This window comes from Mirounga angustirostris, unplaced genomic scaffold, assembly GCF_029215605.1.
Source record: "Mirounga angustirostris isolate CCGP_5_RB_7025 unplaced genomic scaffold, mMirAng1.0.hap1 SCAF_12, whole genome shotgun sequence".
Classification (NCBI taxonomy): Eukaryota; Metazoa; Chordata; class Mammalia; order Carnivora; family Phocidae; genus Mirounga; species Mirounga angustirostris.
In genome coordinates, this window is record NW_026991720.1 from 45,193,812 (window position 1) to 45,207,500 (window position 13,689).

Sequence of the window (13,689 nt, forward strand, 5' to 3'; positions counted from 1 at the left end):
CCCCTCCTCCTGCCCTCCCCTCCTCCAGGGTTCAGCTGCAATCCTCCCCCGTCTAAGAAGCCTCCCTGACTGCTCCAGCCCATACACGTTCCCCTCATCTGAGCCCTATGCCCCCAGTGAAATCCAAGGAGGATCTCAGCCCAGGAGTCTGGAGAACACCAAGATAGGAAATCAATCAATAATAGAACAACCAGGGGCGCCTGGGTGGCTCAGTCGGTTAAGCGACTGCCTTCGGCTCAGGTCATGATCCTGGAGTCCCGGGATCGAGTCCCGCGTCGGGCTCCCTGCTCGGCGGGGAGTCTGCTTCTCCCTCTGACCCTCCCCCGTCTCATGTGCTCTCTGTCTCTCTCATTCTCTCTGTCTCAAATAAATAAATAAAATCTTTAAAAATAATAATAATAATAGAACAACCCTTCCTTAGAGTAAGGTTCCCATGCACAGCACAGTGTGTTTATACAATTGTCCTGATGTAATTATTAATGTACCCCCTCAGCTTCAGCCCCAGTGCTGGAGCAAGGGAGGCGTGAGGCAGGGGGGCAGGGTCCAGAGATGGGGCCGACAACCCGTGTCTCCGGAGCCCCGAGAGTTCTCACAGTGGACACCCAGGCAGGACACAAGGAAGTGGGTGCTTAGCATGGAGATAGACTCCATTCCACAGGGAGGTGGGACTTTGCTGAACCTCACAGATGTCAAGGGGCCTTAAAACAGAAAATGCCAGATAAGCACCCAGAATTGCCCTTATCAAGGGCCACAGGAAAGGCGCCAGGTTTAATCTCAAAACCACACCCGGAATCAACGGTTTAGAGACTTCGGGCAGTGCCTCCCCACCCCAGCACCCAGTGCCTGGGGCTTTACGCCTGGAGGCAGGGTGGGGGAGGGCTTCTTCAGAGATGGGGAATAAACTTTGGGCTTCATCCCCCAGGATGGGACAGGTGCCAGAGGGAAGGGAGGGAGGGAAGACAAGGGGCCCCATGCCCAGGGACAAGGAAAGCAGGGCACTGTGGCAGGGGGGTGGGGGGGCTGGTTTGCACGCACACATACGTGCACATGTGGGGTAATGGGAGAAACCTGTAGCTGGGTGCCAACCACCAACTGGGATCTGGGCTGTGAGAGAGGAGCTGATTGAGGGCATTCGGAGGACTGGGCCTGCACTTTAACTAGATAATCCCAGAGGGCTTCCTAGAGTAGGGGCTTAGGAGATAGGCTTTGAGGGTCTGGCTGGATTTGGCAGATGGTCACGGGAGGCCAGGACCCAGGTGCAGCAAAGAGCACTACCAAAGGCTTCAGGCAGCAAGGGGCTTCTCAGGGAAGCAGCTGCTATGGTCTGGGGTGGGTAGAGTATGGAGCTGGAGGAGGAAGCGAGGTGGGGAGGCAGAAGGACAGGCAGGTTGGAGTCACCCCCTTAGAACCCCCCCACCAGATGTATTCCCTTCAGCCCAAAGGCCGTCTAGTGGTCTGGTCCCCCAGAGAACATTCCGTGAATGAGAAATGTCCCAGCAGGGGTCTTTTTTTTTTTTTTTTTTAAGATTTTATTTATTTATTTGAGAGAGAGAGAATGAGAGAGAGAGAACACATGAGAGGGGGAGGGTCAGAGGGAGAAGCAGACTCCCTGCCGAGCAGGGAGCCCGATGCGGGACTCGATCCAGGGACTCCAGGATCATGACCTGAGCCGAAGGCAGTTGCTTAACCAACTGAGCCACCCAGGTGCCCCCCAGCAGGGGTCTTAACTAAGACTTCCTGGACCTCAGTTTCCCCAACTATAAAGCGAAGGCCTTCAGTGATTTCCCAGGGAACAGGACATAGGATAGGCATCTCCGGGGAAGGCAGACAGGACAGTGGGACAAAGAACTTCGGTCCCGAGACAGCGGGAAAGGCCAATGATGGGCTGCTGTGACCACCAAGCCCCTGACAAGTGTGGGGCTCGGATTCCTCTCCTGTGCAGAGCCGGTCTGCTGGAGCGACATCCCTGAGCACCGTGCAGGCCCTGGCACTGGGCCACCCTGACCCACAGGCAGCCTGCCCGCCCACTCTCCCGCCCACCTGCCAACCTGCCCCTCGGCCTGCATTAAGCAATCTCTATTATCGCAAATGCCTGACATTTTTGCCTGGTAATTACAGCTCCCACAGCCCCATGAGGATTAGGGCATGATTAGGGAGTAGGGAGGACTCTGGCGGATGGAGAGAAATACTTGCAAATAGACGTGGCAGCCTGATTGCCTCCTTCAAGTTTAGGCTCCCGGAAGGGCTCAGTGGCCGGTGAGGATCATCCACGGGGCCTTGGAAAGCAAAAGGGCATCAGCATCGGTCACCTCCATCATCTCCTGGCCTCCCCCCTCACACTGCCTTTCCTGGGAGCAGTGCGGCAGCCCCTCAATGTGCCCCTCCCCTCTGCCCCACACCCACTCCCTGGCCAGGGGCAGAGATCTGAAGTCGAGTTCTGAGCAGACCTTGTCTCCCGGGAACACGTCCCAGCCCGGGGCCTGCCATCTGAGGCCTTCTTCCACTCTGTGCCTCCTCCCCTAATCCTCTGGGACTCCCACTCTCGGGTCATGAGACTCACAGACTTCACGAACTTTCATGGTCTCTTGCTTCTCACCATCTCACCATGTCACCTGGAATGATCTTCCATCCAATTCTCCACTTGTCAAAGCCATGCCCATCCATCAAGGCCTAGGTAAGATGCGACCACCGCCAAGGAGCCTCCCCCACCCCACCGGAAACTTTAAGAGCAAACACTTAGCAAGTCGTGGTGACACGCCAGGCCCTGCTCTGCACACCTCACTGTGCACTGACTCACTTAGGCCTCAATACAGCCCCATGCGGTGGGCATTTTACAGAGGAGGAAACTGAGGCCCAGAGAGCTTAGGTCAGGTGCTCATAGTCACACAGGCAGGAAGCAGTGGAGGCAAGACTAGACTCAGGCCTCTGGTCCTTCTGCTGCTTCTTCCTGGGACACTGCTCCCACCCATCCCTTCAGTACTTCCGTATGGGGACTCCCACTGTCACCCCCACAAAGTCACAAGCTCTAGAACGGAACTATCTCCCACTTTAACCTGATCCACCTGACGGTTTTGTTAAAGTGCAGATTCTGAATCAGGGGGGCATGGGTGGAGCCTGAGAGTCTGCATTTCTAAGAAGTTCTCAGGTGTGGCTGATGCGGCTGGTCTAAGGCCCACACATTGAGTAGCAAGGCTGGAGTCTACATGAGGGCAGACAAGTCCTCCTCTTGCCATTGTGAGGGCTTAGCCGAGCCAATGGCCTGGGGGAGCCTAAGACTGGTCCTTCACCCTCCCCGGCCCTCTCCAGAGCCTGGGCCCCCACCCCTAACTTCCCTTCTGCTCAGAAACAAACAGTGGGATGGGGTTCTGGATGCACTCCTGCCTGAGGATATCCCCCAACGCCCCCCCCCAAGCCTTGGCCCACCTCTGAATCCTTGCGGTTCTTCTGGCAGCTGCTCTTCTTACCTGTGGGGCTGCCACGAAGAGCCTACAGAGACAGTGGTGTGGGTGGCTCGGCCACCATTTGCACGTCCCCTGGCTGTGGAAGAAGGTGAAGAAAGCACTGGGCTCGCAGTGGAAGAGGCCAGTAGCTACTGAGGAATTCTTTGAGAGAGGCGTCAGTGTGCTGGGATCCCTTCCCCCAGCCATGGGGCCCGGAGGTCTGCATCTCCTCTCCTAAAGCCAAGTGAGGGAGGCTTCCAGAAAGCTGTTTAAAAGCTTGCCATGTGCACCCGCAGTGTGGGCTGGTCCCTGACTCCCACCTGAGAACAGGAGACATTGCTGTTCCCAACGGGTGGCTAAGCAGACAGGCAGGCTGAGGGGGGAAAGGTGTGACCTCCAGAACTGGGAAGGCAAAGATGTGTGGGTGCTTTGCATGGCTCAAATGTGGATCCTGCAGAAGGAAGACTCGGGTCTTCTTAAAAGGGGAAGGAGGAGGCTGACTGCACCACCAGAAGCTGGGTGGGAGCAGGTACTGGGAGCCGCCATCAGCAGGGGATAGAGCAGGAATCATCCGACTCGGGAGAGGTCCCTAGTGACTGGACGCCCGCCTAGGAGCAGGGGGAGGGGCATGTTTCCACTAATGGCAGAGTACGGGCTTGAGTGGCCTTGAGACTGCTCTTAACTGCTGGAAGAGCAGCAGGATCCACTGGCTCTTTCCTCCAGAGACCAAGAATTCGCACCTCCCTGAGATCGGCTTGTTCACTAACCCAGCCCACATTTGAGCACAGATGGGGTGGACATGCCCAGGTCGGTCCTGGGGAAGCCACTCAGCTCTAGGACTCTTAACTTTTTCTGGGGAATTCAGGAGGGTACTGGTCCAAGTCAAGTAGACCCTCTCCCTGGAAAATTACACATACGTACATGAACACAAAGATTTGAATATAATTTGGGCGGGAGACTCTGGACCCGCTGAACCTACCGACAGTCTCCCTAGAAAACCCTGTGCCTCGGGTGGAGAACAGCCGCCTGCAAGGAGGCATGGGCTTCTATTTCATTCTTGCAGACCTGGTGGCCGTACTGTGGGTCCACTCTCACTTCCGGACCTGGGAGAGGGTGGTGCTACGGCTTTGCTCATCTTGCGTCCCAGGAAGCCCCAGGCACCGGGTGTCAAACTGCATGTACCCGCATCTTGGCTTCTAGAAAAGCATTTCCATAATTTGTTGGAACTGGGTTTTTCAAGCAAAGCTGGGAATATTTTTATTTCTCCAGCCCTGCCAACAGGACCCTGGTCAGGAGGTTAAGTGAGTTTCATTGAAAAGACACACTTTTCCTTCCCAGGCTGATAAACAAGCCTGCTACAGGGAAACTGACTTCCTCCCCCCGGTGCTCAGCTGGAGCGGCCTGTCTCTGGCCAAGGAAAACAAATGCATAAACATTTCAGGGACATATAGGAAGCATTTCTGCTGGACGCCTGCTGTGAATGGCCACTGGAGTTTACACAGCAAACCCCAGGGGGGCCTCCACACAGCTTGGACAAAGCACGCCCTGCCCTCTCACTTCCCTCCCGGCTCCTCCCTAAAGACCCACAATAATCCAGCCACGACTCGTGCCCGGCCCACGAGAATGCAAAACAGGCCGTTGAGTTGTCACCACCAAATGCCTGGCACATAAAGAGAAGGGATGTCCTTTTAGCCAGGGCTGCAGAGGGAACACGGTCCCTGAGCTGCTTGCGTCCTGAGCACCGGAAGGGCACACAGAGGCTTGGGACCAGCCGCCAGCCAGCGTCTACAACTCTCCTGGGCCTCTCCCTGGGCCAGGGCAGACATGGGAGGAGCTCACACCCCAGTCCTTTCGTGCAAACACCCACCTCTACGGGGCCCGCTGCGGAGCTCGGAGCTCAGAGCTCCAGCCCAAGCGCTCGCTGGGCGCAGCAGGGGCCGGCACGGGGCCACGCTGCTGAGCGCTCTGCTGCCATGCTGCTCCCGGCTCCTCACATGGACGGGCTCATGATGGGGGCTCCCCGAGGCCAGTGCTCCGCCTCCGGGTGCCCTTGCTCATCCCACTGTTGGGAGCCATTGCAGAGCACAGTCCCTAACTTCATATTCCTTTTTAAAACCAGTAGGATGTAACCCCATGGAATCAAGGATGCTGCAACTGTACAAATTTCCCTTTATGAGTGATTATTCTTCCCATTTGTACCTATGCCCCCCGCCCCTTGCTCTGGAACATGAGGGCGTCCCCAGGCTCTGCCCACTCACATTTCAGGCAGTTCTCTTCACAAGTGCCTTACTGCAGCCACTGGGGGGCGGGGGGGGGGACTATCCCTCTGCTCATTCTCATCTTATTGCCCTCTGTGGCCAAGAGGTCCCTCCCTAGAAGGTTCTTCCCCCATATGCACTTGGCCAGGTCCACATGACCATCCTCCTGGGGCCTCGCAGGGATCCAGGTCTGCCCTGAGACAGGCTCCCAGGTGGCCTGAGTTGCCTTACAGAGCCTGGTGCCTTAGACCTGGGGCTGATCCAGACAGGATCAGGCTAGACCAGAAGCCCCGCCAGGGACACTACCAGACCAGAGGGCAAAGCCTGCCTGCAGAGACTCTCATTAGGTGATGTCTTAGCTCACAGGTCTCCAGGGCTCTCCACCATCACTGTTCCCACCCCAGCCATGAACCACGCAGACCTCATGCTTCCTTTGCCACAACAGAAGAAATGAGTCTCTCCGTCCTCTGCATGGGTTTGACTCCTGCTTTATAGAAAGCCAAATACCAGAAATAACGAGCCCAGGGTGCCCAGGCTAACCATATCACAGGCTTGAAGAGGGGAGAGGTGGCCCAGCAGGGAGCAAGGGAGGGATGCAGACAAAAAGCACAGAGGCGGTCCAATCCTTGGCAGTCATGGCTCAGCTGGGAGGGAGCTGTATAGCAGCACTCTGGGCCCTCATCACAGTCCTAGGGGCCCTTCATGGAAGGGGCAGGGAGGTTCTGGACGCTTCTGCAGCACTGTTGGCCCAGATGGGGGTGACACTCTTCTGAGAGACTTGTTCCTGAGGCCTGGGGCTCAGCTGTCACCCCCCAGCGATGAGTGGTAGAGCCATAGGCTTACCCACAGGAAGGGTCACAGGATGGGGTCTGAGCCGTTCCAGTTCACCGCTGCCCCCTTCCACCTACAAGCAGAGTAACAAATAAAGAGTTAGAGCTGCAGAGGCCCACACAGGAGCCATCTCTTGCCCTCACTCACCTGAAGGTCCTGTCTTAGTGGCTTTGAGGATTTCTGGTTCCAACCTCCCTACCTCGCCTCTCCACACACATATAAACCAACACACCAGGCCCTCACGAAACACAAACATACCTAGGACCCCAGAGAGCCACGGAGAAGACAGAAGTGGCAGGTCATTCATTCATTCATTCATTCATTCATGCTACAAGTGTTTATCGAGAACCTCCTCTGTGCCTGGCACTGCAGGGCCCTGAGCTGATGGGAGGGATCCACACATATGTGGATCCAGCCACCTTCCAGGGGTGCCTGATGGTGGTACTTGATAGCACGTGGGAAGACCCAGATAGGGAGAATCCTGGAGTGTTCCAGGTGCTGGAGCCTAGTACAGGAGGGAGAGAGGTGCAGCCCAGGTTGGGAAGCAGGCAAGGCGGCACCACACAGGACCTGGGAGCCTCAGAAGGATTCTGGGCTTTGCTCTAAGAGCCACGGGAAGCCAGTGAAGGGCTGGGAGCAGCTCAGTAAAACACAGATTTGCATTTTTTTTTTTTTAATTACTTGATGAAGTCTTAAGAAGCAGTGAGTATCATTTAACTCTATGTAGTCCGGGGCTAGATATAATTTAATACTAGTTCAATTCCAAAATAAAAGTTATTAGAGGTGTGACTATGGAATGACCCAACACTTAATTTTTAAAAAATTTTTATTCATTTATTTATTTTTGAGTGGGGAGTTGGCAGAGGGGGAGAGAGTGAGCGCACATCCTAAGCAGGCTCCACATTCAGCGGGGAGCCCAATGCAGGGCTCAATCTCACGACACCGAAGTCAAGACCTGAGCCTAAATCAAGAGTCAGACGCTTAACCAACCGAGCCACTCAGGCAGCCCCCAACACCTGATTTTAATACAGGGCACACTAGTTTTCTAAAGCAACTCAGAGGAATCACATTTCTGGCGGAAGGAATATTCCTGCAAGACCTGGCCTTGGGTATCTAATACATATACATACATCCTGAGATCACAGGAACCCGGAAGCAGATGTGTATACCTCAACAGCAGTGTTAGGGTGCAGAGTTTGAAACTAGGCTCTCGAAATGCTTTTCACAGTGAGAGTCTTGGGGAGGGAACAGACTTTTTCAAAACCTGAAGTTTTTCTTCTGACTAAAGTCAATATGTTAATGGCCAACAGAGGAGGGAAAAAAAGAAACTTTCCTCGTTTTAACTGTGCTTCTGCTTTGGAAAGTCCAGTCTCCCTGAGGTGGGAACCGTGACAGGTGAGTGAACAGGGTCTCCCAGAGGAAGACGCTTGCACCTCCCAACCGAGGTTTCAGTAGTGGTTGGCTGTAAACCCAACCTTCTCCACCTTCATGAAGAACACAGACTCCCTCTGAATTTCTTTCTCCCTCCTTCCTCAGGCTTCTGCTCTTTGTCTTTCCTCACGTCCGTGCCTTGCTTCAGTTGCCGCATCAATGTCTCTGGCCTTTAGGTTAACAGGGACAGCCTTCCAGAGGCAACGGGACTCATACTCACTCTGCTCTTATCAAATTACTTTGCTCTTGATTACAGGCACCTTCCTGGTATCTGTAAAGACTGTATTTTCCTCTGTTGAATTTTTTGCACACCTTAGACCAGCCCATTCCTCTTCAAACGAGCAAAAAGATTTCTCGCCATTTGAAGACAAAAAATCTTGGTGGTAATTCTGTGTGTCTTGCTCCCGGGGAGAGGTTTGGTGTGGGAAATATTTGCATATTGTCCGTTTTGGAACAGTGGCTATTCCGCTGTTCTCCTAGCTCCACCCAGCACACTGTGAGGATAGACGGAACATGAGAATGGAGTGTTCATCACCGTCTAGACACAAGACACAGCCCTGCCCTGCATTGTGCACACCAGTCAATGTCCTGAGACATTTTTATCCAGTCTATATATGAACGCTGAATTGTATCTTTTCGTTAAAATCCTCAGCATAAAAGGCTGAAATGGGTGGACAATAGAAGAAAACCTGCCAAGCCATGACTGTTACACTGTCTTAGGAAACTAGTCCTTCAAAACTAGCTCTGCGTGTTCTTCCGTATCACTGATGATGCCCTGTGACACCAGGACAGCCCACCCAAAATGGGGTGGTATATGACTTTTTGACAGCCAACCCTTTCCTTCCTGCACGAAAGGCTGCGAGGTACCTTTCACACCTAAGCCATTTGACCCCTGGGATCCTCCTGGTCACAGATGTTCAGAAGCAGGTCTGGATGTGCAAAAAAGTTTGCACACATTCCACAGTCTCTTCTCCAGACTAAGTGTTGGAAAAGCTACCTTAGCAAGACACAACTCCAAACATAACCTGTGACAAGACACATAACCCTCTTGCACTCATCCACCGACCCTGCCTCCCCTTCATTGTTGATCGTGTCATGTGAATCGAAACGGTTGGCACCACTGTTCCCCTGGCTGTGGGGGATTTAAGTGATTCTGTGGTGTCCGGGTGCTTTCGACTATTTCCTGAGCTGCCACGTGTCAGCACTGGGGCAGATCCAGAGGGATCTAGTAGGTGCTCGGGGGCTGAGCCACTGTGATGGACTCCATCGGTGTCAAAGTGTCTGTCACTGCTTGAACAAGAGGCACTGGCACTGTATCTGGAGACCACTCAACGTGGCTGGGAGAAGTCAGACCACGCCTCAGTCGCCGAGTGCCCACTGCCCGCTCTGTTTGGTGCTGGAGCCTGATGATGTTGCAGGGTGGCCCCTATAGGTCCAGCCAGTAGGGAATATGGATGCAGCTCTCAGTTGCACAACTGAGCAGGGTCTGGGGGTGGTAAGACAGGCTGGGAAGGCACTGTGCTGATCACAGGTTCCAAGGGACTAGGCTGACCTATTGCACCAAGTGGGTTAATAGTGCTTCAGCAATACGCAGCAACGTGACTCGGGGCTTAATCGATTCTACCATACAACTTGAGATTTTCAATTTTCTTTCTCTGTTCATCATCTTTTGCAGTTTTGAAGCATGTCACTAAAAGCTTTTATTATTCTATTACGATTTATAGGTAAGCATCAGCCTCTGTAAGTTTCTTATCCAAGTCTTAGACACTAGGGCTATATCCTGAATCCAGTCCCCCAGAAAGCAGCAGAAAGAAGACATGGAGGAGAGTGACATTCTGCCTGTAGCCTAGCTCCAGGCAGGCATCAGGATCCCAGATTGCAAAGGGAAAACCATTGCCCAGACCAGAGTGGTTTCTTGCCCCAGTCATGGTAAGAATGGAGGGGTGGCGGTGGCGGGAGTCAGAAGTACACCAGACTTCTTGTTACCATAAGCTCTATCCTCAGCCAAAACCCTTCTCCCATCCCTCTCCATCCCTCCCAGCCTTCACCCTCCCTACTCTGACAGGGAGAGAGAAGTTCCTTCTATGAGCTCCCAATCTGCAAACATCTCAGATCCCAGCAACATGGGATTTGGCTTCAGCACAGGGTTGAGTCATATTTGTCTACCACTTGAGATGTCCATGCCATACCAACAGTCACTGAGTCTTACAGTTAGGTGGTGGGGGTGCTTAGTTTCAAGGCTTTTTACCGAGGTAACTAACCCACCCCATCCCAGCCAACAGGTGCCAATGGTGGGGAAAGTATTAGAAGCAGCAGAGAAAAGCAGTTTACAGTTGATGAAAATCAAAGCAGAGATGTTTTTAAAATGGCAAGGGCTGAGATGCAAGGCTGCTGTGTTTGTGTGGGGATGGATGGTTCCGCGGTAGGAAAGTCCACGGTCAATTACAAGAACAGTAAACAGAGCTCTGCGTATGCAATTAGGGGCTGGCAGAGGGAGGGCAGGGATGAAACGGACCCGTAGACAGTGCAGGAGGCAGAATGAAAGCTCGCTCACCCAGGGTTAGATCAGGAGGCTGAGCATGAGAGTCTCCAGCAGGCTTTCTCGACCTCAGACCACTGACATTGTGGGCTAGGTAATTTTGTTCTGGGGGCTGCCTTGTGCACTGTGGGGTATTTAGCACCCTCCTCCCCCAGCTGCGATACCCAAAAATGTCTCCCAACATTGCCAAATATTCCCTGGGGCACAAAATCACCTGGTTGAGGACCACTGGCTTAGGGGTTGAGCTCTGTGAAGATGCTGTGGTCCCTGGAGCTCGGGGAGGCTCAGCATCACAGAGAGGACCCACCTCAGGGCCACAGATGAGGCCCTTCCCTCCCCGGGGCCCTAAACCAGAGCAGAGCAGTGGTCACCTGCCCCCACAGACTTTCAGCATTGATGCCACTAATGTATCTTGGGGGGCAGATGCCTAGTAGAGCCTATATCAGCAAGGAGAAGGGCACAGGCCAGGTTTTAAAGCCCCCAAGCTGACCAGTAGAGATACACCACAGAACTCTTGCTCACTGTGGATTTCCAGACAAGTATCATGTTGTGCAAGTGCCCCTTCCCGTGCTCCAGCCACTGGGATCAGAACACTCTGGAATGAGCTCCATAGGCTGTCTCTCCCCTACGGGCCTTGGCCTGTGCTGTGCCCTCCACCTGGAACAACCATCCCTCAGGATCAGATCCAAGATTCCTCCTTCTAGAAGTGTGCTCTGACCCCCAAGCAGCCTGGGGCTCCTCTCTCAGCACCATATTCTCATGGGGCCTCCCTCCCCCACGAGACTGTGAACCCCTCAAGGACAGAGCTGGTGTCACTCGCCTCTGTCGCCTCCAAGACCTCAGTGCCAAAGCACAGGTTCCCAGGGGTGCTGCTAGATGAACACACCCCTCCCCAGCAGCTGATCCTCCAGGAGCCCCAGGGGCCCAGTGGGGAAGGCTGTCTCCATTTGCACTGCACTCTCCCTTGCCTTTGACCCAGGCAATCACAAAGCCCAGCCCATGGCCCTTATCCTCTCTTGTCCCTTTCCCTCTGCCTCCTCCTGGTTGTTCCTCCTCCCTGTGGTCTCCAAAGGAAAGGGAATGCTTCTGCCTCTCCTTTTTCAACCTCACAACAGCTCAGGGAAGGGACCCTTCTACCTCAGCAAGAGATGAGGAAACTGAGGTCTAGAGCAGAACCAAGCCTTCTGGAAGTCATACATCGTGATGGCAGCACAGCCAGGACCGAGGTCTCCAGATTCCCGTCCTTCTGTCATGGTGTGGAGTGTTCTGCGAACCCAACCAGGGCAAGGAACCCAATGGGCAAGTGTGTGTGCAGGTTGCAGGACAGGGAATCAGAAGAGAGCGGCTGGGGCCATGGGAGCACCCAGGGAACCCTCCTTTGGCGGGTGAGGGGCACTGTGAAGAGGGTACCTGGGCAACAAGGTGTCAGCTGAGGTGTGAGGACCGGCGCAGTGGCGGGTGGGGATACACCTGAGGGACCTGGGCACTGAGCTCCAGCCCCTGGAAGGCACTGTTCACAGCTGAAATGATATTTTCAATTTCTTGTCTGAGCCTCCAAACAGAAACATCTGTGGCCCAGCCCCAGGCCCTGGTTGTGTGTTCTTTCGTCTTTCCTCTGGACCACAGACAACTGTTTCATTTTCTCCCACTCTGGCTAGGCTGGAAGCTCAAGAGGTCACTGTGTGTGTCTGGTTTGGAAATGACCATAAATGAGTTGTTTTTGCTGAGATGGTCAGAGAACAGAGAGCAGCGGGAACTGGGGTGAGGAGGACAGACCCCACATTCCTGACATAAGCATATAGGTAATGAGAGACTCCCTGAGGCCCAGATGCGAGTCACACTTGAGAGCAGAGGCGGCACGGGACCTGGGATCATTCGACTTAGGATGCTCTTCCGCAAAAGCAAAACCAAGAGTCTCGTCTTGTGTAATGTCAGTGTGGCAACAAAGCCAGGTGGTGGGAAATCACACTGCCCACTCAGTGACCTTCCCCTGGGCTGGGACAGCAAAGGCCTATGCTTCAGGATCTGTGCTGTTTGTGAGTCAAGGTATGGCCTGGGGCACAGAGCTCCAATCCGGACACCCCAATCTGTGAAAGGAAGACCCATGTCAGGTAGTGTCTTAAGGGCCTTTCCATGGAGCTCAGCAAGCTGCCAGCCGGCCAGGGGTGTGGTGTGCTCCGTGCTGGGTCAGGGTGAGTATCAGAGGTCCTTAGGGGGCAAGAGAGCTAGGTTTAAGGGTAGGCAGCCCATCTCTGCCTGGATTAGGACAGAGTGGATCATGAACTTGACTTCTATTCAATTGTGAACTCTCCGAGAGCAAGAACCCAGAGTCTTATCTGGCTATTTCTTCCATGGAGTCCAGCCCAGGGGTTCCATGAGGTTGAAGTGATGGGCCCAGGGGCCTGGTCCATCCTGTGGTAATGACCTGAGATGTGGCCTGAGTTCAGGCCATGGCACCACATGTACCCCCTTCCTGTCAGGGCGGGGACCTCCAATGGGCAGCAGGGCTCATCCCCCCAGGAGGCAGGGCCTTTCTCCCCAGGGTCTTCACTGACCTTGAAGGCCACTTTCCCAAGTTTCTCCCTTTGAGCTGTTCGAGAATCTGGGATGAAAACAAAACGCAAAGCCTTTGTAATCCAACCCCTTGGAACAGGATTCCAGGAGGCTGGGCCTGCTGTTTCCCATTACAGTGGTATGTTATCTGATGGGTACTGGGAGGAGAGGGGAGAACCAGCATTCCCACTGTTCACTCACCCACTTAGCTTTTCTGAGAATAATGCTGGGAAAAACCTCACCACATTAACAGTTCAGGTGGACCCACCATGGTGGGGCAGGTGGTAGAGGTCATAGAAGAGGCAGGCAGCTGGTTTCGGGAAAGTCCCCCTCCTACCTGGGGGAGGGTGGGGGAGGGGTGGGGCAGCCCCCAGAGCCAGGAAGGAAGGACCCCTGGCCCGGAGTATTACAGCAGGCCAGATGCTAGAGGCTCAGCACTTCACCTGACATCTGACTCACAAGGCAGCCAGAAAGGGCCACAGAGGGATAGGCTCTGCCCTCACCCGGCACCAGAAGTTCTCAGAGTGTGGTCCTGAGTCAGCAGCACGAGCAATTCCCAGGAACTCCCCAGATAAGCCAACTCCAAGGCCCCACCTAGCTCTACTGAACCAGAACCCGTGGGGGTAGGACCCACTGA

The 13,689-nt window shown here is 54.2% G+C and overlaps 1 protein-coding gene and 1 pseudogene across 3 annotated transcripts in view; both read right to left on the bottom strand.

Moving 5' to 3' along the window:
- Positions 1-3,423: 3,423 nt before the first annotated feature.
- Positions 3,424-13,689, bottom strand: part of MINDY4 (MINDY lysine 48 deubiquitinase 4) — a 104,747-nt gene continuing 94,481 nt past the window's right edge. Inside the window, exons 18-19 of one of the 3 annotated variants that reach the window (XM_045864474.2) lie at positions 6,542-6,602; positions 3,424-3,537 (exon numbers count right to left, since the gene is read on the bottom strand). In XM_045864474.2, coding sequence (XP_045720430.2) covers positions 6,554-6,602 — 49 coding nt within the window. In that variant the 3' untranslated portion in view covers positions 3,424-3,537; positions 6,542-6,553. Of the gene's footprint in view, positions 3,538-3,565; positions 6,603-13,689 lie in introns of those variants that run through there. The other 2 variants (XR_010406445.1, XM_045864473.3) reach the window with 2 other exon arrangements.
- On the bottom strand, positions 6,644-9,602 carry LOC123835427 (oxysterol-binding protein-related protein 9-like; annotated as a pseudogene).